The sequence below is a fragment of the Cyrtonyx montezumae genome, unplaced genomic scaffold (genome assembly GCF_038088225.1).
Source record: "Cyrtonyx montezumae isolate F1298 unplaced genomic scaffold, pur_monq_1.0 scaffold_16, whole genome shotgun sequence".
Classification (NCBI taxonomy): Eukaryota; Metazoa; Chordata; class Aves; order Galliformes; family Odontophoridae; genus Cyrtonyx; species Cyrtonyx montezumae.
In genome coordinates, this window is record NW_027071892.1 from 13044055 (window position 1) to 13071100 (window position 27046).

Sequence of the window (27046 nt, forward strand, 5' to 3'; positions counted from 1 at the left end):
CCACCACCGGGGGGCGCAGTGTCACCCAGGGCGGGGCGGGAGGGGCAGCGAGAGCGCGCCGCTTCACTTCCGCCTTCAGGGGTGAACCGGGAGGGGGGCGGAGAGGCTTCCGCTTCCGGGTGGCGGGGCGGCGGTGTCCGCGCTCGGCGGAGCCATGAACCGTCCGAAAGCGGCGGCCGTGCGGCGGCCCAGCGCCGCGCCCAAACCCTCCGGTGAGTCTGAGGCCGCGGCCGAGAGGCCGGGGCGGGGGCTGTCCCGTCTGCCGTCGCGGTCCCCGTCACGGTTGTCGTCCGTTGCAGCTCACCCTCCGCCGGGAGACTTCATCGCGTTGGGCTCCAAGGGGCAGAGCGGCGATGGCAAGGCCGCCGTCACTCTGCTGAAGCCGGCGCCCGCCGGGCTGCCCTCCGAGCGCAAGCGGGACGCGGCCGCCGCCCTGTCGGGTCCCGCGGGGCTGGGCGGGCTGAGCAAGCGGCCCAAGCTGTCCGCCACGCCGCCCCTCAGCGCCCTGGGACGCCTGGCCGAGGCGGCCGTGGCGGAGAAGCGCGCCATCTCGCCCTCCATCAAGGAGCCGTCCGTCATCCCCATCGAAGGTAAGGGCTGTCCGTGTGCTGTGCCGGCGGGCGCGGCCTTGGCTCCGGGTCCAGCTTGCCGGGAGACTTTCTCTTAGCCCGGTCGGTGCTTTTATGTGCTGTCCTGACACGGCTTTTAATAGGATTTTAATAGGAAAAACACCCTTGAGGGGCTAAAGGTATGCGGACCGTGGAGTCAGAATCATTAATGTTGGATAAGATTGCTAGGACCATCTAAGTCTAGCTGTTGTCTCATCCCCACCATGACACCAGGCCACATCCCTCAGTGCACATGTGTGTGTTTCTGAAATATCTCCAGGCATGGTGACTCCACTGCCTCCCTGGGCAGACTGTGCTCACCTCACTGCTCTAAGAGATTTTTTTGCTGATATCCAACCTGGCCCTCCCCTGGAGCAACATAAGGCCATCAGCTCTCATCCCATTGCTGCTACCTGCAAGCAGAGGCTGACATCTGTCTCAGCCTCCATTTAGGCAGTTGTAGAGAGCACTGAGGCTTCCCCTGAGCCTCCTCCAGACTGAACAATCCCAGTTCCCTCAGTTGCTTCCCAGTAAGACTTGTGCTGCAGACCCTTCCCCAGCTTCCTTGCCCTTTTTAAGGCATGCTCTAGAGCCTCAATGTCGTTCTTATATTGAGGGATCCTGTCACATCCCACCAGTGAAGGGAAGGAGGGGATGGCCCAAAACTGAGCACAGTATAGGAGGAGTGGATCCGTGGAGGCAGCACCTCAGGGCAGGTGGTTTTGTGTGAGAGTAAAAACTGGTGCCTGTGTGTTGGTTGTTGCAGTTGTCCCCACGGTGCTGCTGGATGAAATTGAGGCAGCAGAGGCAGAAGGTAACGATGACCGCATTGAGGGAGTGCTGTGTGGAGCCGCGAAGCAGCTGAAAATGAACCGAGCCAAACCAGATACCACGCTGTACCTGAGCCTCATGTACCTGGCCAAAATCAAACCAAATATATTTGCCACTGAAGGAGTAATTGAGGTAAGGGCTGTGTCACGTGGGGGCTCCTGGGCTTCTCGGAATATCTCACTGTATGTTTCTGGAGTGTAATTCTGGGGTTCCTGCTGCATCAGGAGCACAGTTGCAGCTGCTGTCTGGCCAGAACATAGTTAGCATCCCTTTGTGAGTACTGCAGTTGTGTGACAAGTTACTGAGATTTGTTGCTCATTTTCTTAAGCATTTCTGTATTATTTTTGGCTATGTGATTTGCATTTTTTTGATTTTTTTTCTTCTTTTTTTTTTTTATATAATCTTCCAGGCATTGTGTAGCTTGCTCCGAAGAGATGCCTCTATCAATTTCAAAGCTAAAGGGAATAGCCTTGTGTCTGTCTTGGCCTGCAACCTTCTCATGGCAGCTTATGAAGAGGATGAGAACTGGCCAGAGATCTTTGTCAAGGTTGTTGAACAAAGGATGCTTTTGCTGGGCTGAGACAGTGGTGGGCAACCTGGGTAAAACCAGCCAGGGTTGGAAAATATGCTTGTGCCAGGGGCAGGATAACAGCAGAGCATTTTTCCTGCTGTACAGAAAGCAGATATCCAGCAACCTGTCATGTAGCTTGGGGGCAGCTGGAGGAAGCAGAACATGGGGAGTGGGCTCATGCTGTGTTGGCAAGGGAAGAGGAAATCTTTGTTTTCACCTTAGCCTATTGAAGTAGTGTGGCCTTTGCTATCTTTCCTCTTTCCTGAGATGCTTATGATATTTGCTAATACAAGTGTCTCAGAAGCTTCACCTTTTGGGTTATCTGTAAGAATTAAGATTTAACTTGCTGATCTGCAAACAGCATGTTTTCAAAAGACAAGCTTCTCTATCTTGGAGATGAAGGTTTTGTAACTTTTCTATTAGAGCATGATCGGCTTCCTTCTGGAGGGAGTTAGTGCCCACAGGGTTGGAATATGATGGCTTGTTTTATGACTTGCCAATGGTCATAAGGTCTCAGGTTTTCATCCATAGTAATGGCAGTTTCCTGCTTCACGATTGTGTTCTGAAATAAATAACTTGGGGCACTCACAAATATTTGTGTAATCAAACTGTACAACGAAGCTTGAGTGTTGTCTGTGCTCTCTGCTGCTTTCTCTTCTGTAGGTTTACATTGAGGACTCCCTTGGAGAGCGCATCTGGGTGGACAGCCCTCACTGCAAGACATTTGTGGATAACATCCAAACAGCTTTTAACACAAAGATGCCTCCCAAGAGCATGCTCTTGCATGGGGAAGTCGGTCGTAGTGGTGGGGACATTAGTGCTGGTAAGTAGGTGTTTAAAAAAGGGTAACAAGGGGTCAGATGTGAGCAGTGTGTTACTTGATGGACTCCTCTAGGGCAGGTATTGGGTCTCTGGCATTGCTTTTCCCTTCATTTTGAGGGCAAGCAGCAGAAAGACTCGAATAATATGCTTGTATGTGATATGTGAGGAGGTGTAAGCGATTGGAGTTGTCTCATGATGTGTGCTTTGTGCTGATCCCTCACAGGAAGTAGCCCACACCCATCCATGACAGAGGAGGAAGACAGCCAGAGTGAGCTGCTGATTGCCGAGGAGAAAATGAGCCCAGAGCAGGAGGGCCAGCTCATGCCCAGGTGAAGTGCCTTCCTTTCCTGGTGCAGCCTGGTGACAGATCCGTCTGTGCTCACCCACTCCTGCAGTGCTGTGGCAGAGAGCTCTCCCTGCATGGGCTGTCCCAAGGCACTTGCTAGAAAATGTTGTATATCATGAGAAATGAGTAGGTTTCTGTAGGGTTTATCATGAGCAAGAAAGAATGCTGGTGCCTGGACACAGTGAAATGTGAAAGAGCTGTCTTGAGAGGATGTGAATAAAATGCAGTTTGTGTGGCTCAGGTACGATGACCTTGCAGAGAGTGTGGAGGAGTATGTTCTGGACATGCTGCGGGATCAGCTCAACCGGCGCCAGCCCATGGATAACGTGTCCAGAAACCTCCTTCGTCTGCTGACAGCAACCTGTGGCTACAAAGAGGTGCGACAGATGGCCGTGCAGAGGCTGGAGATGTGGCTGCAGAATCCAAAGGTGAGGATGGAGTCTGCTGGACCTTAAATTTTTTTTGCACCTGGTCTGAAATTCAGCCAGGAAGGTGAGTTACGTTTCTGATCTGTACTGGCCAGTGGCTGCAGTCTTCCTCTCCTTCCTCTGCAGTTGACTAAGCCAGCGCAGGACTTGCTGATGTCTGTCTGTATGAACTGCAATACCCACAGCTCGGAGGACATGGAGGTTATCTCCAACCTGATCAAAATTCGTCTCAAGCCAAAGGTCCTTCTCAACCACTACATGCTGTGTGTGAGGTGAGCGAGTGACCCCATCTGTGATGAGCAGAGGGAAGATGTGCCCGGGGCCTTGGCTCTGGTTGGACTTGTTAAGTATCTGCTTTGGCCTTGGGAGATTCTAATTTAAATCAATTTTGTTGGTCTGGAAGTCTTTCAGTAATCCTTTGGCATCTCTGAACAAACCCACTGTTCTGCCTCCTTCCTTTTTGTGCTTTAAACACTTCAAAGGAAAATCAGAATGTGAAAGTAGCTGAAATCTCAGCTTTCACACCTGAAATTTCAGCTTTCAAACCTCTGGTGTTCCCTTGCAGAGAGCTGCTGAACGCACACAGGGATAACCTGGGAACTACGATTAAGTTTGTGATTTTCAATGAACTGTCAAATGCAAGAAATCCCAATAACATGCAGATCCTGTATACTGTTCTTCAGCACAGCTCAGAGCAAGCACCAAAGGTAGGTGTAGTGTGTTGTGTGACTGCAGGTGGGCCTGGATCCCTGCCTGACAGTTTTAGCTGAGCTGTGGCTCACGTGAGACCTTTCCACAGGCAGCTGTGCAGTATGTATCGTAGTGTTTTGAAATCACACGGTTTAACTTGTTACAGATCAGAGTGACCAACCTTGTGGTAATGAAATCTCATTAGAAACGTGTCTTGTAGCTCCCTGGGTTCTGAATAATAAACAGCATGCTTTTCATTCTGTGAACGCAGATATTTACAGTGCACTGAGAGTTCTGTTTTCCCTCAGTACCTAGCAATGGTGTTCCAGGATCTTCTGACTACTAAAGATGATTACCTGAGGGCTTCACGGGCACTGCTGCGAGAGATCATCAAACAAACAAAACATGAGATCAACTTCCAGGCCTTCTGCCTGGGCCTTATGCAGGAACGAAAGGAGGCCCAGTATGCAGAAATGGAGTTCAAGGTAGTGCTTTGTTTGATCCACGTGTTGCTGAGTGGGACCAGTGGTGTGCTGGGCTTTTCTGCATCTGTTTGGTTGGTTGGTTTGTTTGTTTTTCCTGACAGATACTTCTTTTTCCCTTTTGTTGTCTGGGTGATTCAGTCTTTGTGTCTTGCAGTTCATAGCAGATCTTCTACGTTCCGTTTCCAGACAGTTGTGACTGTTCTTTTTATGATGAAACACTTCTCCAGAAGGTGGCTGTAATTTGATGCACTTTTGTTTTCAGGAGCGATTTGTCATCCACATAACTGATCTTCTAGCTGTCTCCATGATGCTTGGTATCACAGCCCAGGTGAAGGAGGCTGGAATTGCTTGGGACAAAGGAGAGAAAAAGAGTAAGCATAAAAACCAAGGTTTTCTCTGAAGATGGGTGGTTTTGTTTGGTGTCTCCTGGCAGTCCTGGGACTGAGTGAACGTTACAGCTAGGATTAGGAAGAAGTGCATGCCACTGTTCTGGATAGAGGTATGGGGGTTGTATGCTGCTATCCCACGACCAATGGAATTGTACGTAGATGTGGCATCTGCATGCTGCCTGAAAAGGTGGGCACTGTACGTGTTTCTGAGATGGCAGAGCTTTTGGGGTAGCACTGAAGTGGTTGCTCAGATATCTTCTCACAGTCCTAATTTGTCTGTACTACATTTTAGGATTTTGTTGCAGCATGCATCAGAAAGTGAAGCATGTGTGCTGTCAGTGTTGGGATGCTAAAGGCTGCCTGACTTCTCAGTTTAGTTAATGTTTACTTAATGTTCAGAGCCTTGCTTATTACCTGGTCTTGAAATGATTGCCACCTCCTGCTTCGCTCTGGGTGGAATTCTTGTTTGTGTGTAGTTTGTAACCTGACTGTCTTTCAGACTTGGAAGTGCTGCGCTCTTTCCAGAACCAAATTGCTGCCATCCAACGAGATGCTGTGTGGTGGCTTCATACTGTCGTTCCATCCATCAGCAAGCTGGCTCCGAAGGACTACGTGCACTGGTAAGAGAGTCAGCTTGGGAACCTACTGTGCATATCCCATCCCTTTCCCAACAGTGTGTGGCATGTTGCAATGTGCTCTTCTGGTTCCAAAGGGAGTTACCTGATCACAAATGATTCCTGTGGACCCCTTGTTATGCTTCTGTGTTGTGTCTTTTCATTGTGGATAATGAACTGTTGAATGTGTTCTTGAGACTCAGACAGGTTATGTTTACTGTCCTCTTCATCCTGACAGCCTCCACAAGGTGCTCTTCACAGAACAGCCAGAGACCTACTACAAATGGGACAACTGGCCCCCTGAGAGCGACCGCAAGTGAGTGTGTGCTCCCTGTGTAGCTGCGTGCAGAGCACAGCTGTAACTAGAGGCAAAGGAACTGTTTTTGTGGTGCTTCTGTTGGAAAGGCTTGGAACTGTGCTTGCTTTTTTGTCACGTTACACTGCCTAAAATTGGTGCCTGTTGCTCCAGTCTCTGTTCTTCTTCCTTGATTCTTTCTCCCTGTGCCAAGCTGTTCTGTACCTTAATGCTGTAGTGGTGAGGACAGCCCTGTACTGTATGGCTTGCACTGGTATAATGTTAGGGAGCTCAGACTCGTGCAGACTGAAGTGCAGAGGTACGAAGCAATGCGAGCAATTTATTTCAGATAGTTGCATTTGGACCTGGAGACCAGGAAAATGGTTGGAAGCTAAACAGTGCTTTATTTTCTGCTCAGGTGAGCTGTAGGATCTGTGGAGGGTTTCAGCAGTCCTCGTGCTGCCATCAAGGGAAGCATGATTGATGTCTGTTGTCTCGTGCAGCTTCTTCCTTCGCCTCTGCTCCGAGGTGCCCATCCTGGAAGACACTCTGATGCGGATCCTCGTGATCGGTTTGTCACGGGACCTTCCTCTTGGCCCTGCAGATGCCATGGAGCTCGCTGACCACTTGGTGAAGCGTGCTGCAGCTGTGCAAGCAGATGGTGAGACTGTCCAGAGCTTCAGCCAGCAAGTGGTTCCTTCTGTGTGTGTCTGCTCCTACCGTGCTGCAGAGAGCCTTTGCATCACTCAGAGCATGCTTTATCCTCGATGGCTAAGCACTTGGCTCAGAGCCACACGTATATTGCTGTTGCTTTTGCTTGCTCACTGGAGAAGGTTCTTATTTTCTCCTACTGTTTCTGCCCATTGCTAATTGTCGAAGGGCTGTGTGTCTGTGGGAAATACAGGTTTTGTTGAGAGGCTGTGATGTGCCACGCAGAGATTTGAGCGACCATTTCTAAACTCCTTTATCCAGACAATAACACAAACAGAAATTTTCAGGCCATCCAAAAGTGAAAGTGTCGGAAATGAAAGAAATTAATCCATGTGTTCTGTGGGCTTCTCATTTATGTTATTTAAACATTATTACAGTATGGCAGTTCTAAATGAGCCTTAACTCTTTCTTAGTTTATGAACTCATTCAACATTTGGTCCTGAATTCCTTCATCCTTGAAGAGTACATTTGCTCACATGAGCTGCATTTGTTTGTGTTAAGAGTTGTTGGAGTTTTATTCCAAAGCACCTTAAGCACTCTTATGCTGACTGTTTTAACAGCTAAGCCCAATTCCGGTCTGATTGGTGCAAGTGGAGTGAGGTAGGCTTTGCTGTTGAGAATCCTGTGAAAATGCATCCAGTTTCTCTGTCGGTGTTGAAATGCTGCACCATCTTTCAAATGCTAGAAGACTCCATTAAGTGACAGTGAGTCAGAAAACTTGCAACAAAGTTGAATTGAATTTTCAGTGTCTCTGTTCCCCAGAATTTCTGAGCAGACTCGCAGCTTATCTGAAGGGATGCATTTGAGTTTTGAAAGAGGGTACCACACTGGATTCCCATTTATGAAGAATTTAAACCAAATTGCAGCTGAAAAAGCTCAATACCTTGTGGCTTGTTTTAAGTGTTGCTGCTTTCTGAGTTGTGGATTTTTAATCCTGTGATATCATGAGAACAAGACCACAATAACATAGTTGCTTGAAGCTGATTTTTTTTTTTTATTTTGTTGTTCTTGAAGGTAAGGTAGACTGGTCAATAACTTTCTTTGTCTTTTCCTTTCCTCCAGATGTTGAGGTCCTCAGGGTAGAGAGAATCCAGCTGATCGATGCTGTCTTAAATCTGTGCACTTATCACCACCCAGAAAATATTCAGTTACCCCCAGGGTAAGGCTTATCACATAGATAATCTCAGTGTGATCTAGTTCATTTCCACCTTACGACTGGCAGTTCTAGTTCACAGACTTCAGGATGCTTTTCCAGTTACCATTTTTAGTAATGAGATCCCAGGGAAATCTTCTCGATGTTGTGTTCTGGTGAGAATTTCTCCTAGGCAAGGATAGTTCTGAGTCATGGAATGAACTTTTCTCTGCAAGAACTCTGGTCTTTTTGCTCTAGAAATCTTCAGCTGAACTCTGCTGTCCCATTTGCAAGAGATTGTTTGTTTGTTTCTCCCTGAAAAACACTGAACCCGGTGTTGCTGAATCCAAACAGTGCATGATTAAAAAGAGCAGTCTTGGAATGGCTTCCAGTAACCAACTCACTTGTATCTGTTGATGGCTTTTGTAGGTACCAGCCACCAAATCTTGCTATCTCTACCCTGTACTGGAAAGCCTGGCCTCTCCTGCTTGTAGTGGCTGCGTTCAATCCTGAGAACATTGGTGAGTGTGAACGTTTTTCAGGGTACCAGTTCTGCTACAAAGACTGGTTGAGGTGCTAGCAAGACGTGTTGTGTTGTGTATTCCCTCTGTGTGTGCAAAAATTAACAGTGTAGATGTTTGGAGTGGCATGCAACTGGAGTCTGTGTCCGTGCCCTGAATGTGGTGGGATATTCCAAAGGACGCTTATGTCTCCACGACTTGGATTGAGGTAGAGCTTTTACAGAGATTCTGGCTTTTTTCCTGAGTACCTTTCTCTTCTGTGCTGTAGGTCTGGCTGCCTGGGAGGAGTACCCCTCTCTGAAGATGCTCATGGAAATGGTCATGACAAAGTTAGTACGTCTAGATCCCTCTATAAATGGTGTGTTTCTTAGTTCAGATTGTGCCTATTGGATCCTTCATTTTTAGTGGAGCTGATGTAAAATAAGTGGGCTGGCAGTAGTGCTGCAGTTTGAGTGGGAAAGGAGTCTTCCCCCAAGGGAATCTCATCAGCGAGGGGTGGCTGTGATGTAGATTTGCAGCAAGTTTCTTGGTCTCTCAGTGCTGGGAAGTTGTCTTATTTTTTACTTTCCCTCTGATAACATGGGGACATTGCATGTTTCATAAATTTTGAATGGGACAAGATAACTTTTTTTTTTTTGCTTGTTTTGTCAGTAATTACTCCTATCCTCAGTGTACCTTGACGGATGAGGAGACACGCACAGAGATGATAAATCGTGAGCTTCAAATCTCTCAGAGAGAAAAACAGGAGATTCTTGCATTTGAGGGTCACCTGGCTGCAGCATCCACAAAGCAAACCATAACAGAGAGCAGCAGCCTCTTGCTTTCCCAGCTGACAAGTCTGGACCCTCAGTAAGTACCCCTGTACAGTCTGGTGGTGTTAGGAAATTCCACTTAATCCTGGTCAGGAACTCCTGCTGCTAATAAGGAGGTTGGTGGGGGCAGGATGTGTGTTGCAACCTGTATGTGCCCTTCACGCACTGCTGAGCAGGTTGATGACTGCAACGAAAGGGTGCCTTGTCTGTGATTAACTTCTCCTCTCTCACAGGGGCCCTCCACGCCGGCCTCCGCCCCACGTCCTGGAGCAGGTGAAAAGCCTGAACCAGTCCCTTCGCTTGGGCCACCTCCTGTGTCGAAGTCGTCATCCTGACTTTCTTCTCAACATCATTCAAAGACAGGTAAGCTCCACTGATGGGTTGGCGTAGTTAGGATCTCATCTCTCCTCTCTAGAAGTTGAGTGGAGTGAGGGACAGAAGGGAGCTGAGTATGATGCAGGGGAAGGTGGCTTATTGTTCAGGAATTGAATAATTAACGTGCCACAGTTATGTTCTGCTGATCCTGCATTGTCATTCTCCTGCTTCCTAGGCCTCATCACAATCAATGCCATGGCTGGCAGATCTGGTTCAGTCCAGCGAGGGCTCCCTGGATGTCCTACCTGTGCAGTGCCTTTGTGAATTCTTGCTTCACGATGCTGCTGATGAGTCAACCTCAGGTGAAGAAGAGGAGGAGGGTGAGAGTAAAGAGCAGCGTGCCAAGAAACGCCAGGTGAGCGGTCTCCTGGGGCTCAGCTCTGTTACCTGCTTGCTGCGTATTTCTGGATTTGGTTTTGCTGAAAAGGCCAACTTCTCACTCCACAGAGACAACAGAAGCAAAGGCAGCTGCTTGGACGGTTGCAGGACTTACTTTTGGGTCCCAAGGCAGATGAGCAGACGACCTGTGAGGTGCTCGACTATTTCCTGCGACGCCTGAGTTCCTCCCAGGTGGCCTCACGGGTCCTGGCCATGAAGGTGAGCAAAAGAAGAATCTTCTTGACTAGGGCCTATCAGAAGCTAGGGGTTGAGAGCAGTATTTCGTATCATCCTTATTTGTTAACTCAATCTCCAGGCCCCATCAAATGCACTTCTGCTTCCTGCTGCTCAGAATCTTCTCTGTTCAACTGCCAAGTTACCTTCTTAAGACAGAGCTGGATTTTGCTGTTTCCTGTGAAGTTCAGGTGTAGACTCAGCAGATTGTGAAGTATGAGTAATTGGCAGCAGCTGTTTTCCATGGGGAAATGTAAATTAGTAAATGCCTGGTGTTCTAGAGCATAGCCAAGACAGGCAAAATTGCAGAGTTCAAGATTGTGCTTACAGAGGACTGAAACTTTAAGCAGGGTAGCTGTCAAGCAAGTGAGTTATGTGCTGTGAAACCTGTTGCAGGTTGTGTGTGTGGCAGTTGGGTTGCTCCCTGATGTCTGAAGCTTGTCTGTTCTATGCACTAGTATGAAGCTGGTGGGTCCAGCTGTGGCCTCGTATGCATGGGCTGTGTCTGTGTGATTTCTGCAGGGCTTATCTTTGGTGCTGTCAGAAGGGGGACTGCGGGATGGAGAAGAGAAGGATCACCCTATGGAAGAAGACTCTGGTGATTCTGAACTGCTGCAGGGTTACCAGTGGCTGCTGAGGGACCTCCCAAGGCTGCCACTGTTTGACAGCGTTAGAGCAACTACAGCTGTTGCTTTGCAGCAGGTAGGTGTCACCTGGAAGGGATAAGTGACCAGCTCCTGGGCAAATGATTCTTCATCCTACTTATGCTACAACAGATCTGAGCAAACTGTGTGGCTGACGTGTTTATATTCTTGCTGCTGGTGGTGGTTTTCATCGCTTCCTGATATCTAATGAGAAGATTTGTGTCATTTTAGGCCATTCACATGGAGACAGATCCCCAGACCATCAGTGCTTACCTGGTGTACCTCTCCCAGCATGCCCCCGTGGAGGAGCAGGGGCAGCATAATGACCTTGCTCTGGTGAGAGACTGGGTTGCAAAGACAGAGGGATTGCACAGGGGAGGCCTGATGTGTTGAACTTGTTGCCCAGGGCAGCAGTAGCTTGCTGCAGCAGCAGAGTGGGGTTTTTGGGAGCGTGTGAAATTGATAACTGTGTAGTTTTGTTTCTGGATACGTGTTGGAGGGCAACCTGTGTGTTTGGTTTCATATTCAAGCAGAATATCAGAATCACGATCTCTGGTCTAGCAGCCCATCTCAGATAGCATGGGGAATGCAAGAGCAGATAGTGAATTATAAGAAATGTCACCATCTGGTAGCATTTCTCAAGTAAGCAGGTGCTAAACCTGCATGTATCTGGAGTGGGAATGGGAAGTCAGGAACCTTAGTGGTGAGATATTCACTTTTCTGTAACTGAAATTGAATTTCTGACTTTTTTTTTCTAGTTGAAGTCTTGTGATTTGGAATGGTTGGCTTGTATACAGTGGTTATTCATTGTTCTCACTCTGGATGTTCTTTTCATTGCTTTTAAGTCCTTTGTAACAGTCTTCTTGAGGTTCAGTTGCATGGGTCTAGAGATTCATGGGCTCTTTATGCTTGTGTAGATCCTTTTAAGTATGTGAGAGTAGCTGAATATTTAAAGAAGCACTGTTCTTACTATGTAAATGCTGGTAAATGTCCCCTTTTTGTGGGATGAGGTAGAAAATAGCTGTGCTACAACTTGGAACACCGTAAGTTTTCACAAGATGCATGCAGGTCACTTGAGACCTTCCTTATTTGACAATGGCTACCTTGACTCTGTGTGTTGGTCTCCAGAATTGTGTTAACTGGGCTGATGATGGAAACTGGAGGATGTGGCATAGTAAGGCAGGAGTTCCTGTCTGTGTTGCTTTGTAAAGACCTCACAGACCTCCTTTTTTTCCTGCAGGATGTTGCCCGGCTCATAGTGGAGCGCTCTACCATCATGTCTCACCTCTTCTCCAAGCTGTCATACAGTGCTGAGTCAGATGCAGTGCTTGTTGCTCTTCTCTCCATCTTTTCTCGCTACATCAGATGCATGCGCCAGAGTAAGGAGGGCGAGGAGGTGTACAGATGGGTGAGTTCCTCCCTGCCCTTCTTGGGCAGATCAAAGAAACGTTGAGCTGACACAAGGTATCCCCATCGAGGGCTACTGAGAATGTGGAAACCACGTCTGGTTCAAAAATTTCCTGATCTGAAAATGGCTGGAGGTTGACAAAGCATCAGAACCAAGTGTGTGTGTGCATAAAAATCACTTTATTTTCCTTCTGTATCATTTTGGGTTTTTTTGGCACTAGATTGAACTTTGGTCTGAATAAGCTTGTCCATTCTTATAGTCTCCTTTCAGCTGCCTCTCACAGAACTCGTTTTCTGTTCTCTCCCCACCACTGCTCATCTGTTTGGTTGTTTTTTCTCCTTTTTTCCCCAGTCAGAGTCACAGGATCAGGTATTCCTTCGTTGGACTAGTGGTGAAACAGCCACGATGCACATCCTTGTGGTGCATGCCATGGTTATTCTCCTGACACTGGGGCCACCTCAAGGTTAGTTAAGTGTACTGAGATTTGTTCAAGGGGTTGTGGGCTGTACATAGCCTTTATGTAATAGGTTGGGTCGGTTCTTCTACCCAGACTTGTGCCTTGCAGCATGTGCTAATAGCTGTAGTATCTATTAGAATACTTCTGCATGGAGTGAAGGATCTGCTGCCTTCTGCTGAGAGCAGAAAATATTCAAGTGCATCCCTCCCTGCTAAACAGGCACTTTGAGGACTGCTGTGGGATGAGAGCTGGGCACTCAAATACGTAGCTCACATTTCCATTCGATAGCATTCATTCCTAAGTTGTTTCTACCCTTTGAACAAGGAAGTGTTCTGGTGGATTGATTTGTACAGAGAAGGATAGAATATTCTAGGTCCTTACGTTCATAAGAAAGGTTTTTGTGTCTGCTCTTAAGCAGGGGACGGTGATTTTTACACATTATTGGACATCTGGTTCCCGGAGAAGAAGCCCCTTCCTACTGCTTTTCTGGTTGACACCTCGGAGGAGGCCCTGCTGCTCCCTGACTGGCTAAAGCTGCGCATGATCCGCTCCGAGGTCCCACGGCTCGTGGATGCAGGTGAGCTTGTGGGATGTCTGGTGGTGTTTCAGACCCCCCTGTAGGAAGGTAGGCTAGAAAACAGTGGCTGCAGAGTGTAAGCTGTATCTGCAGCTTCTTCTGTCCTTGCACAGCTTGTCGGTGCTGTCTGTCTTCCTGGTGTTCAGAGCTTTGTCCCTTTCTTACTAATTAAATGACAGCTCTCTATAGCCAGTGATTGAATTTTCAATAATTCCTGCCTGCAGCCATCAACAGATAGGGTGGAAGTTGTTCTTTAATATGGATGATTGAGTTCCTGAGGTTTTGATCAAATTAAACAGAAGATCAAATTAGTCAGCAAGTGAATTAACTGAAAGATGCAATAAGAAGGCAGTGATTTGCAGAGCAGTGTGGGCAGCTGTCAGACTTGTGGCTTTAGGCTCTCTGCAGTCCTGTCATTAATATGTCGCTTGGTCCATCCAAAAGCACCATACCAGGTAAGGGAGATGACCCTCTGTAAGCAATTTGGTGGTCTGAGAACTCAGAGTTTTTGTATTTCAGCCCTGCAGGACCTGGAGCCACAGCAGCTGCTTCTCTTTGTTCAGTCCTTTGGAATCCCAGTTTCCAGCATGAGCAAACTTCTGCAGTACCTGGATCAGGCTGTATCTCATGACCCACAGACACTGGAGCAGAACATTATGGATAAGAGTAAGAGCTTTGTATGAGATGGGCTAGATGTTTTACTTTGTCTTAAACAGTCATTGTGAATACATCCTGGGACTTTCTTGTGTAAAATCCGAGCTAGTTCACTGTACTCTGCACCAGCCGCTTTGGTGGCTCATCTCTGTAGAGACCTCCCTAGTTCTTGTCTAGGTGACCCTTGACTGTTTTTGCTGAAGAGGAGAAGGATTTTTCTGGATTGGATTTTACAAAGACTATAAACAATCTGGAGGCTAAACTGTAAAAGAAGCAGGGCTCATTTGCATCATATTTACAAAGTCCCAATGAACAGCAGATATTCTTCACTGTGGTAGCTATCAAACAGCAACCGATTCTGTACTCCTTTACTGAAGAAGGAGAGGAGATCTCTTCACATCTTGTCCTTTTTTCAGACTACATGGCTCACCTTGTGGAGGTTCAGCATGAAAGAGGAGCGACAGGAGGCCAGACTTTCCACTCCCTGCTCACGGCCTCCTTACCAGCCCGCCGAGGTACTGTCCAGGATTGCTTAATCTTCAGAATATCAAAGTCATCTTTTAAATGTCTTTTCTCTGCTGCTGAAGGGGAGGGATTCCAGTATTATTGGGAGTTCTTCTGTAATTGTTTGTCCTGAGTAGTGCAGAAAAGTAGGTATTGCTTTTTCTTGATGAAAAAGCTACTGGATTTCTCAGTAGTTAGAGACTGTAAAGCAGAAGGTGATCCAGCATTGGGGCTCCAGATACTACTTACTGTAACAGTATTTTTCTTTCTTTTCTTTTATTCTTATTGCAGACAGCACTGAGACTGCGAAGTCAAAATCTAGCCCTGAGAGCAGTCAAGGCCAGAGCCGAATCCGGGCCTTAAGCCAGGTTCGAGTTCTGGGCCCAGAAGATGACCTAGCAGGCATCTTCCTGCAGGTACTGGTATAACCTCAGGCTGATTGTCCATCCTCTGCTTTCCTGCAGTACCTTTGAAAAATCCGTATTGCTCATTTGCATCTTTTGCTCCATTCCTCCTGCTCTGTTTGTAGGCAGTGAGTAGGAAAGCCCTGCATAAAGTAAGGCCGTGCTATTACAGTCTGGCAGAGTTGATAGTGGATGGATTTTCTTCATGTAGTTTGAACATGATGTGGCTTTTGATCGTGCCTACTACTGTCAGTGCCTACTAGCATGTTACCATCTCTGCACCTTGTTTGTTCTGTGTTTAGTGCCTTTGGTCTCAGCAGTGCTTGGAGGATTTGTGAAATGCTCCCAGGGCCCTGGTGACAAAGCTGTGTGTAAACAGCCTTTGTGCTTTGGCATGTCTGCTAGCAGAGCCTCCCTCTCTGTTGACTTCAAAACTAACCTTCAGGGAGTGAATTGGACAAGTTGATTGCCTGCTCTTGGGTAGTGGGGTGATCCCCCATGGTGTCAGTATTGACAGTCGGGTTGGTATTGCATGGATGCTGTTCCTATACCGGGCACTAGAGTTCTGAAAAAGCTGTTATCGAGGTTCTAGTTAGCTCACAGTCAGTATGATTGTACGAGGTAAATCTGTCCTCTGCCTTGGGGCTCTTTATGGTATAGCAAGTCCTTTCATTTGCTTCCTCACAGACTTATTCTGTTCTGTATCCTGCCAGCTTTTCCCACTAAATCCAGACCCACGGTGGCAGAATTCGAGCCTGCGCCCACTTGCCCTGGCATTGCAGCAGGCCCTGGGGCAGGAGCTGGCTCACATCCGCCAAGGAAACACACAGGTGTCTGGGATCACAGCACAGCTTCTCCAGGCAGTAGCTGCACTGATGAACTCACCACACAGCGGTGCTTTGGTGATGGCTATGCATCGTAACCACTTCATCTCCTGCCCACTGATGCGCCAGCTCTACCAGTATCAGGTGAGTGGGGTAGGACAAGAATCTCTGTAGGAAACAAAATCTGATGTGCATCCACTCTGCTGTGTGCAGACTTCCTACCTGGGTCATGCTAGAAACACAGCCTGGGGAGCACGATACAAAGGGACTTGAGTTGTCTGAACATAAGACAACTGAATGCATGCTGGCAACATTAACCTAGCACTGCTGAGAGTTAGGGCTTACCTTCAGGGCTAGGTGAACCTCAGCCAGTCTGGTTACTGTGGCACTGTGGGTTGCAGCTGTGAATTCCTTGTTTTGGAATCTCCAGTCTGTGCTGTTTTGTAGCGTGGACATGTCTTGTGAGCCAGAGCATCTGCAGACAGTTTGAGAGAGGATATCTGTAATTCCTTAGAGAGAACTTCAGAGCAGGCTAAGAGTTATCCAGTAAAATATCTCATTCCTTTCATCTCAATGGAAGAAGGCACAAAGCTATCCTTAATTGTGCTTGGAGGGGTATTTTGTTTGTGACTGATGTTTTCTGCCTTGCATTTCAACATCAGAGACTGCTGCCTTGATTTCAGTGGGGTATGGTGCAGCAGAGTAGGTGTACTCTGTGTATTCATGACAGTATGTGCTGCTGTCTGCCCCTTCTGCTATCTTTGTTGTATTCTTGAAGTGTGTATAAGCAGGTGTCTTCTGCTGCTCTCCCCAGCGCTGCATGCCACAAGACACTGCCTTTTCCTCCCTCTTCTTCAAAGTCCTCATGCAAATACTGCAGTGGTTGGACAACCCTGCAGTGGAAGATGGTCCTCTGCGTGCTCAGCTGAAGGCTTTTGCTGTGCAGTACTCCTCAAGGCACAGGATCAGTGACGGTACTGCCATTGTGGGGTTCTGTGTGGACCAAGTGGGTTAAGAAAGGGACAGAACAAAACAAACTAGTTTGCAGTAGACATTTGTTAGCATCTCAGCAGAGCAGATCTCAGGGAAGACTTCCATTTGCTCATGTAAGGAGTTCCGTGCTGGCTGTAGACCTGGAACGTGCAAGAAATGCTCACGGAACGTGACCATGTCATGACTTGTAGTTATTGTCATCTGCCATCTCTTGGGAGCAGACTATCACCAAGAGCTTCACTGTGGAAAGTGATTTGTGGTTATAGAGTATTCTCTTAATCCACGTTGTCCCTGAGAGCTGTAAAGAGCTGCAGTGGGAGTGAAATGACAGTGGGATGTTGTGGGTGTGCATGTTTCAGTATTTGTGTCCCGCAGCAACATGGTGTCTCTGTAGAAGAGAGACCTGGTGTAGCTTGTCCCTCAGATGCCAGTGCTGTGATTTCTTTGCAGTTCGAGGTGGATTCTTGCACCTCACAGAAGCTCTGACTTTCCACCATGACCCTGACTTGATCAGCTCCACAGTACGTGCCATTATTGCAACCCTAAAATCAGGAGAGAAGGGTAACGTGGAGCCAGAGCTCATCAGCAAAGGTAAAGCTGCTTTGTGGATCAGAAAATGTAAACTGATCTAAATGTGGCCTATCTTGTGTCACTTCCTTCCTGTGTGCTGGTATGTGGGTTTGTGAACTGTGACCTAGGCATGGGATTGTCTCGCAGCAAACTGTTGGTTTCTGCTTACTTAATAAGAAATAGAAGTCTTCTATCTCAGAGGCAGTTTCTCTCTTCCTTACTGAACTGTTCTCTAGGGAACTCTGGACTGACTGCCTTCATCGTGCACTTAAAATGTTTCATAGTTTTCACCATGCATTGAGGTTAGTGACATCTTTTTACCTCTGCTAGTCCTTCAGGGTCTGATTGAAACTCACTCTCCGTACTTGGAGGAGCTTCTCACAGTCCTCTTCTCAGCTACTGTTGAGACCACTGCCAGATTTCCTGCCGTGAAACCAATAGCTGTGGTGAGCTCCTTGTTGCTTCAGGAAAAAGAAGACACAACAGTGAAGAAAGAGCCGGATAGCTGCAGGTAGCCTAGGCAATGATGGGAGCTCAATGGGAGGCCTGGTTTCGTGGCATTATATCTGATACTGGCTTTGTTTTCAGTACTGAAGCTGCTTGGCTGGGGCCATCCTCTGGCCTTTTGAATGACTGGCTGGAGATGTTGGACCCAGAGGTGATAAGCAGTTGCCCTGATCTCCAGCAGAAACTACTGTTCTCCTGGAACAAGGTAAGATTTGTTATGTGGAGAGACTGCTGTGCTGAAACCCCCTTTATGGGGTGCTGACCTACCCCTGGAAACAGGGCATGGGGGAGTTCTGTGTTTTGCCACGTTTTACTGTACCAGTTCCAAAGCAGCCCAGTCTATGAGCGATTCTGGTGCGTCCTCAGTACAAAGCACATGTTTTGTCTTTGTATTTCTTCAACCCTGTTTTCAGGACTTCAAAGAGCATTATGGACACAATGTAGTCCCATAATAGCCTAGCCCTCTGTTTTCATTTATATTTCTGAAGTCAGATAAGTAGCCTGCCCACGAGTGCTATACCAAAGCTAAGGCTAAAGCTGAATGTCATGACTTCTGCCACGTTTTAAACAGTACTGCAGTTCAAACCCTAAATCCACGTGTTCCCTTCTGTGCTGTCTGCTTTCTTGGATTGTCATCATTATGTAAAATGCGTGGTATCTCCTATGTCCACCTCACAGCAAGAATCTGTTGATACATCTCAACTTTTGGTTCTCTCAGGCAGGATCCCAGGTGCCCTCCTTCCGTCCCTATCTCTTGGCTCTTCTCACTCATCAGTCCAGCTGGACCACGCTGCACCAGTGCATCAAGCTTCTGCTCTGCAGAAACCGAGAACAGAGGTGAGTCTTGGTGGTGCTTTTTAAGCCTAACACAGAGTTTTGAGTTGGGCAGTCTGCTCTCTGAGAGAGAACAATCAGAGGCTGCGAAGTGGAGCTGCTGAGTTCCACGGTGCGTGTGCCAAGCGATGCAGCTCAGCCAAAAACAGGCTTTGTGAGAAGGATGCTGATTTCAGTCATGCTGATTTGTGTACCTTGATATAAATATTACCTGCTGTTTGATGGAAAGAGCCCATAAAGATTTGGCTGTGTTTTAAATAGGAAGTACTAATCATTTAGGTAATCCATCTAGCATTGCCCTTGTTGATAATCTTTACGAACATGGGGATTGAAAGATGGCTTGGATAGCAAACTGATGGGAACCTGTGTACCCAGGCAGGCTCTGCTGGATCTATTGCTTGTACTAAACTCTGTTACCAGTCTTTTTCCAGCCTAGTTCTGATCTTGGGAGCAGCCCCAGCTCTCAGATACTGGAGTTCTGCTGTAGTAGTAGTGTCTTGCTTAAATTTCTTACTCTTGTAGACAAGAATGCACTTATGCCCAATAGTAGCAAGGCAGGGCATGGCTAAACTAACAGTATTTCTAAAGCTAGCAATATTTGTTTCCTTCAGTTTCTTTATTGATTTGCTCACTAACAATTTAATTTCTGCAATCCGGGATAACAGGCAGCATGTTCTGCACAGTGCAACATGAAGATCACTGTCTGCTTGTATCAACTGTCTGTGTTTGTGACAGACTTTTGGCCTTGTGGAGCATGACTGTGCAGCCACCATACTGTTGCTGAATGCCATTTGTTGGGCACCATACCTGTGTTGTGCTTACTTGCAACGAATATTTAGTCATAATCTGGGAACAGAACCAAACCCCTTCTTGGGACTTAATGGATCCTATTTTTACATTTTGCAGATGTTTTTCCTTCACAGTACTTGTGATGTTTAGAGACTGTACTGTGTTTGTGTGCTGCCTGAGGGCTGTGTTGACTCTAATTGCAAATCTGTCTTCTTTTGTCTTCTGGCAGGTTTGATCCAACTGCTTCCTTGGATTTCTTGTGGGCCTGTATTCACATCCCTCGGATCTGGCAGGGAAGGGACCAAAGAACTCCTCAGGTAGTGGTTCAGTTCTTCCAAGTTTCCTGTCTGGATGGAGTGAGAGGTGATACTTTCACATTGCATGACTTTTTGTGGCCAAGAGATGACTGGAGTGATGCGGGTGCATCGTGCCAAATGTGCTGCCTGTACCTCAGCTGGTTACTTAGCTGCTCTACTCTATTATATATTAGAATGGCAATTTTGGGTTCAAAAAGCTCACGTGAACACACATAAGTTTGCCTCCTTGACATTTCCTCTGCAGCTCCTGCAGAGTTGCCACAGTATCTATTAAAAATCTAGTCAAAAGGCTGCAGCAGTGAGCAAACTGAAACCCAGTGTGGGATAATTCCCACTTTGCCACGAAAATTTAAGTTTAATCATTTTTGAGTTTCCACAGTTTTTAAGTCTCAAGAGGTGCTCCTGTCTGTTTGGGGGAAGTGTGACTAGAACTAAGGATCTAGGGATTCAGCTGGGATGGATTTTGTGTTCTTCTGCATTACAGAAGCGCCGTGAGGAATTTGTGCTCCACCTGAAGGCATCAGAATTGATCAGCATGGTGGAGTTGATCCTGGCTGAAGCAGAAACCAGATACCAGAACACAGAAGAGGCTTCCTGCACGCTCATCCAGTCTCGACTGCCTCTGTTGCTCAGTTGTTCTCATGGGGACCTTGAGAGCATGAAGAAAGTAACAGAGTATTTGACCAGCTGCATCCAGCAGTGGGGTAGCAGGTGGGGGTTGCAAATGGAAAGCACTGCCTACTGTAATTGTAGTTACTTGGGCACAGGCAGCCAGATAATGCTGAGACTTGACAGCATGTCTTCATTAGGGAGTGCTCTAGAGCCCATATATAACAAGTGCTTACCACACATCGTCTTCCCAAAAGTTTTAGGAGCATAAAACATCACTCTTAAGTGTTCCTGGAACCAGGAAGGTGATCTTAGAAGTGAAATTGCAGGGCATGTTTTCTTTCAGGAATTTTGGCACAAAATGCTCAACATTCCTTTTTTTTTTTTCCCTAAGTCAGCGGTTCTTAATTACCAGTTCCTAATGCAGAATTTCTTGTCTACTCATCCCTTGAATCATTGCTTATCGTGCACCCTGTGCTGATCATGATGATTGTTTTCTAACAGCTGTGTTAGCACTGTTGGGAAAGCAGGAGATGGTGTCTTTGTGTCAGTGGAGCAAACTGACCTAATTTTAACCTCATTTATGGTGATAGAAAAGATGCTTAGTAATTCCAGTTGCTGTTGTGTGGTAATGCATCTCAGGCAGGTGTGCTAATTGTGAGCGGGCTAATCTGAGTATTTGTACTGCTGACTACTTTTCCAATTGACATGTTGATGACCATGAGTACTTCACAGAGGAATTCTGCTCCCTGCAGATGGAAGACAAGCTTTCTTCTCCTATATCCAGGGGTATCTGTGTAACCAGTTTTCTAACTCCAGCATTAGAAATGCCCTCATGGTGGATCCCTATAGATCATGCTTGGATCCCTGGGACGTTTTGAGAGAGTAGTTCAAAAAGAAGCACAGACTGAGTAGACACTGTTCAGATTAGTTGTGGCTTCCTTACAAAGTTGTTTGTCACATGCAAGAAAGCTGTTACTAATCTGATGGTCTGTGATGCTTACTGGTTGAACTAAAGCAGTAACCAGAGGCTGACCTCTCCCTTTTTCTTTCAGCTCTGTGGGGAAATGCTGCCAGGACCTTCTGCTTCAGATATACCTGCAGCTACCTGAGCAACTTGTGCCTCTGCCTGAGATGCTTCTCACCAGTGAAGGAGCCAGAGACAGCAGCACTTGCAAGGTAAATTTAGAAGTGCAGAAAAGCCCCTTTCCAGTTGTGTACCTCAAGTGAATGCTATGTTGATGCTCAGACTAAAAGGAGAGGACTGGAGAGTGCTGGTTGAGTCATTTTGGTTTCTTAACCTTGCCCTTCAGTTTCCCCTTCCCTGCCTTCACTTTCAGGAGCAGAGTTTAGGTATGATTTATTTTGCATTGTCTCTTCATAAAATACTTGAAGCTCTGATTACATACATTTATGAGTGCCAAAGGCTTCTGTAAAGCACAAGTGTGCAGGCGTCTGATCCTGCTTTGATGTCTGTAGGGACTGTGGACTTCAGATCCTGTGCCAGCTGGAATGCTGCATCTGCTTGCAGGTTCTACCTGGGAATCATTTCTGTTAACCTCATCTTTAGTTGGAAAGTATTTGAGAAATGCTGCTGAAGAGCCACAGGCTTGCTTGTGCTTTAAACTTAACTGTTTACTCACTGCTTTTCTTTCTAGCTCGATGCCCTGGTTCACAGATTCATTAACCTCCTTGCAGACACCAGTGACTCCAAGTCATCAGAAAGCCGTGTGTGGGATGCCAACATGGCGTGCAGGAAGCTAGCTGTGGCTCATCCTATCCTTCTTCTTAGGTACAGCTCTCTGCTTTCACCATCCATGTGACTCAGTTTACTGAAAAGCATCGGCCTCCCCCACAGAAGGGGAGCAAGCTCAGAGCAGTCGTGTAAATTGTGCAGGATCTGTGTTCATATATGAATCTTAAAAGAAAGGGCAGTGTAGCCGTATCTTTTATAAGGAGGCAGCACTATTTTTGTCTGCTCCACGTTTGTCAGAAAACAATCCTCGTAGAACTGCAGCCTGCAGAGCAGAAAATGGGTGGGAAATGGTGACTGCTGATTCCGTGGATTCTGGGGTCAAACCCAAAACCCTGAGAGAGTTTGAGGGATGCTTAAAGCCTCTGAGGTGTAACATGTAACTGTCCAGGAGGAAGCTGGAGCTGGATCTTCTTTTGTTTGGTGTTTCAGGCACTTGCCGATGATTGCAGCTCTGCTGCATGGCCGTGTTCACCTCAATTTCCAGGAGTTCAGGCAGCAGAACCACTTGACTTTCTTCATACACGTCCTGGGGATCCTGGAGCTGCTTCAGCCACAGGTCTTCCAGAATGAGCACCAGGCGGCACTGTGGGACTGTCTGCTCTCCTTCATCCGTCTGCTGTTGGTAGGCACCGTCACTGCCGGCGTTGTGTGCGGCTGCCAGCCGCTAGAGGGAGAAGCCGACGTAGCACAGGGGCAGCACTGCGGTGCTATACGAAGGGAGAGCCGTTGTGTATCTTAAGAGCCAAAAGAGAGAGAGCTTGGAAAGATCATAGGGGCGGCCAGCGATCAGTAATCTAATTCCTGGGCCCCGGAGGTGTGGGATGGAGCAATGCATCGTTGCTGTTTTTGTTAACTCATCATGCCTTCCCCTTCTCAGAACTACAGGAAATCCTCACGACACCTGGCTGCCTTCATCAGCAAATATGTCCAGTTTATCCAGAAGTACATCACGTGCAATGCACAAGCAGCTGTCTCCTTCTTACAGAAGCACTCAGATCCTCTACAGTAAGCTTTCTTACTCCAGTTAGCACATGGGTTAGTTCATGGAGGGCTTGCACAGGGAGGGGACAGAAAGACAATGTGACAGTAGTTGTTAACGTGGCACTTTTTCATCCTTAACTTGCTTAAATGTCTATTGAGATGAGCTGCATATCCCTTTTTATAGGTGAAAACTGAACCTGACATAGTTGGGTGATAATCTGAACTCACATAATGACTTAAGTGCCCTGATAAGGTATTCTAGTGCTCTGCAGTCATTTCCAGAGAGCCAGCAAATAACAGCAGGATCACAGCTGCAGATATAGGGACAAAGTTATTTGAGTTCTAATAGATCATTCTGCAAGTAATGCTTCCTGTTTATTTCTGCATACATCCACTGTTTGGTCATAAATGTTCAGAAATCATCAATTAATGGTGGGGGGATTCAGTTCCTCCCCTTTGCTTCATATGCACTTCCATGTCAGATGGCATTTTGTCAGACTGCTCCTCTGCTATCTGTCACGTGGCAGCAACATGTGACAGAAAATTGGCACTAGAGATTTAACTTTCTGCCATAGCACCAACATCTACCCTGACGTTGTAGGCCAACATAATAAAGCAGGAGGCATTAATTTTGGAGCAGCCCTTGTAGTTGAGTGGGAAAATCTTTCTCCCAAGAAACCGTTTCTACTCTGCTTAATTTATGTGCTCTTAGTTGTCTTCACATCTTCTGTTTGAACATGCCATCTGTTCCTCTAGTGACCTGTCATCAGACAACAGTGACCTAGCAATGCTGAAGTCCCTCCTGGCTGGGCTGAGTCTGCCTAGTAGGAGCAGCATCCTGGACAGGGGCTCTGAGGAGGAGAAGGACGGTGAGCCTGACTATTATGCAAGAGTAATTCTGGCTGGTGAACCTGCATTAAAGTGCAGATGTTTTTGTGCACTGTCTGCAGTGTTTCTCCTAGTGACAGCACAGTGAGAAGTGGCATTTAGAATGGAGAATGGCACTTGTATGCTGAGCTGTTTGAAATCAGTGTCTGGAGTGGGTTAGCTTGTTTTGCAGTCAGTGGTACCACTGCTGGTGCAGAAGAACAGCTCATAGAGTGATTTTCATTTCTGTGGATTTTAACTTCTGAAGCCTTGCTTCAGGATCAGTCTGTCAGGAGACCCTCGGGTACATTCTCTTCTCTTTGCAACTTGCACGTGATAACTATTCAGTCTTAAATCGTGTTGGGAAGGTTTGTTTTCTTTGCATCAGCTGAGGGCTTCCAGGAGGTTGCTGTGAGAGCTGGGAAGCATTGCTGCTCAGCTGATGGTTGGTAGGGAGCACTGGATTTGTGTCCCTGTTAAAACTGTGCAGGCTGTCAAATGTGACCTGTTCTCGTTCTGTACCAGATGAAGCAGCAGCTGGTTCACTCCCTCTTGTCAGCGTGTCTCTCTTCACTCCTCTCACACCAGCTGAAATGGCCCCATACATGAAGAGGCTCTCTCGAGGCCAAACAGTTGAGGGTAAGTGCAAGAACATAGGGCAAATGCAGCCACGTGCCAACCTTGTTACCCAGCTCTCAGCTACAGGCATATTTTCTGTTCACTTTGGTAGTCTCCAGCATTAGAACTTGGTTTGGTTTCTGATGGGCTTGCTGTGGTTCTGTGGAGAGGCTTTCTATGATGCTGTTGTCACTTAATGCAGCAGTACTGCAACTACCTCTTCTTTAGGTTATCTTGAAGGTGCTCTGGGAATTTGCATGAGTAACTCACAGAGTGTTCCAGTCCATGTTCAGCCAGCACTGATCCAGGGACTCTGTTCTGGAGTACCAATAGGAGTGCCATTTTTTAAGGCAGTAAAAATACCAAACTGATGAGAAGCATGATTTTATTTGAAATCCCATTTATTTTCACGAAGGAAAATCATGTTAACATGGCATGTGGCAGCGGCGTGCTGCTTCTCCAGAAGTGTTCTGAAATCATGAATGTGCAGTGTTCACATCAGACAAAAGTTGTGGTATTGGGGTGACAGTTATCCTTCCACCCTAGAAACTGGGGGAAGGAAAGAGCACTCCGGAGTTGAAACCTTATGCCCCACTCTACTCCTTCCCCTGCTCATGCTGTGACAGTGCTGGTGGCCTCTCCTTGGGCACTTTGAGATACGCTGATCTAGTAAGTGAGCTGCCTGTTCTCACCCTTTTTGAGGAACTGCCTTTATTACTCTAGCTTTGTGTGAAAATAGGAAAACTTGACTGTTTGGGAGGCTGGCTTTGTAGGTCCTTTGCTGAATCAGTGAATTTCAGTCACTTCTTTTAATTAACGTGTGTCCCCCACCAGACATTTTGGAGGTGCTCACAGACATTGATGAGATGTCCAGACGGAGGCCAGAAATTCTTTCCTTTTTTGCTGTGAGTATGATTCTCTAAATGCCACTGAAATTGTGTTCACTAGAGTGTGTTGCACAGCCAGCTTAAATGCTGTTCTGTTTTTTTCAGGGGGAAAGTGGTATTTTTCTTTTCCCTAAGATGCAGCACTTCCCATTAGGCCTTCTGACAGCAGGCAGTGCATACCTTCCTGCTGTCTTCTCTCCAGTGTATAGTAGTTCCATCATCCCCTTAAACTTCTCTTAACATCCGAGGAAGTAGTAACTGTCCCCTTTACATTAATGGGGCAAGGAGAGAGCAGAAAAGCTCCATCAAAGCCATAGGAATGCAGGGAGAATTCAGCTGTCCCATACATGTAAGATTGCAGAAGGGTGCTTTAAAGCATTCGGAAACAGGACAATCCTTATTACTCAGGGATTTCCTGTCTCAGCCAGTACCTGCTGGATTGATGCTGGAGGAGCAGTGGTGCAAGTCTGCACAGTTCGGATCCTTATATGGCCCTGTGATCCTTATTTGTGCATCTTCTCTCAGACAAACCTACAGAAGCTGATGAGCTCATCAGAGGAGTCCTGCCGAAACCTGGCCTTTAGCCTGGCTTTGCGCTCCATTCAGAACAACCCCAGGTGAGGACAGTGGGGACTCAGGAACTTGTGAGTCCCTGAGGGCCGCTGACTGCCCGCTGTGCCTGTTGATGGTGAACCAGGCTGTACTGATGCAGTGATGCTTCATTTCCAGCATTGCTGCAGACTTCCTTCCTACCTTCATGTACTGCCTTGGCAGCCGAGACTTCGAGGTGGTGCAGACAGCACTGAGGAACCTGCCCGAGTACACCCTCCTTTGCCAAGGTATGTCAGTACCTGCCTCCTCTGCTTCGTGCTTGGCGGCCTTGCAGAGGTCAGCACTGAGCTCCTGGGATGAAAGCAGCCTCCCTGGGAAGTTGCTAAGAGTCAGTGTTGCCTGGAGTAGTCTGTCAAACACGCAGGTCATCTGTATCAGCAGCAGCTTCGGTCTGAGCATCACAGGGGAGACTTGACGTAGAGATAAGGGAGGCTTCCGTGAAATAGATTTGCTCCTTTACGATTTTCCTCTCTGAGTTGTGATCCCTCATATAATCACATACCCTCAGGAGTGTTGGAGGGTGAATTGTGCCCTGTCGAGGCATACCAGAAGGAGGTCTATGGCTACAGACATTCATCCAGGTGTTTGCTGGCAGGCTGCTGCTCTCATGCTGTCTTTCTCTTCCACAGAGCACGCTGCAGTGTTACTGCACAGGGCCTTCCTGGTGGGGATGTATAGCCAGATTGACACCAGCTCTCAAATCTCAGAGGCCTTGAAGGTCCTGCACATGGAGGCCACAGTCTGAACACGTGGTTCTGGGAGCTCCGCTTCCATGGACTCAGCAGCTGCACTGAACCCTGGAGGAAGGCACTGTATTTCAGCCAACGTCCTGGAGGATCAAAGAGATGATGCAGCAGGCCAGACGGAGATCAGGAATGGGAAGGACAGATCTATCTGGCTGTGCTGCCACTACTGTAGGAGAAAAATCTCCTGAATGCTGTGCCAAACAGGGACCAGTTTTGTCATGGAGTGTTAGGGCAGTGGCTGACATT

At 47.3% G+C, this 27046-nt stretch overlaps 1 protein-coding gene across 1 annotated transcript; it reads left to right on the forward strand.

The window, feature by feature from the left end:
* Nucleotides 1-154: 154 nt before the first annotated feature.
* On the forward strand, nucleotides 155-27046 carry INTS1 (integrator complex subunit 1). Its single transcript, XM_065732889.1, has 47 exons — nucleotides 155-212; nucleotides 300-590; nucleotides 1375-1571; nucleotides 1849-1986; nucleotides 2674-2833; nucleotides 3056-3161; nucleotides 3420-3606; nucleotides 3733-3878; nucleotides 4172-4313; nucleotides 4605-4781; nucleotides 5044-5152; nucleotides 5670-5790; nucleotides 6023-6100; nucleotides 6583-6740; nucleotides 7853-7949; nucleotides 8352-8443; nucleotides 8712-8772; nucleotides 9095-9292; nucleotides 9489-9618; nucleotides 9806-9985; nucleotides 10078-10227; nucleotides 10765-10944; nucleotides 11118-11222; nucleotides 12127-12294; nucleotides 12646-12757; nucleotides 13167-13328; nucleotides 13848-13994; nucleotides 14399-14497; nucleotides 14778-14902; nucleotides 15604-15858; nucleotides 16529-16688; nucleotides 17158-17298; nucleotides 17608-17788; nucleotides 17866-17989; nucleotides 18503-18621; nucleotides 19637-19724; nucleotides 20209-20435; nucleotides 21389-21512; nucleotides 21992-22125; nucleotides 22519-22711; nucleotides 22967-23094; nucleotides 23827-23939; nucleotides 24463-24576; nucleotides 25390-25460; nucleotides 25968-26059; nucleotides 26172-26281; nucleotides 26684-27046. Exons 1-47 carry the CDS (start codon nucleotides 155-157, stop codon nucleotides 26797-26799), a joined length of 6564 nt encoding a protein of 2187 aa, XP_065588961.1. The 3' UTR covers nucleotides 26800-27046.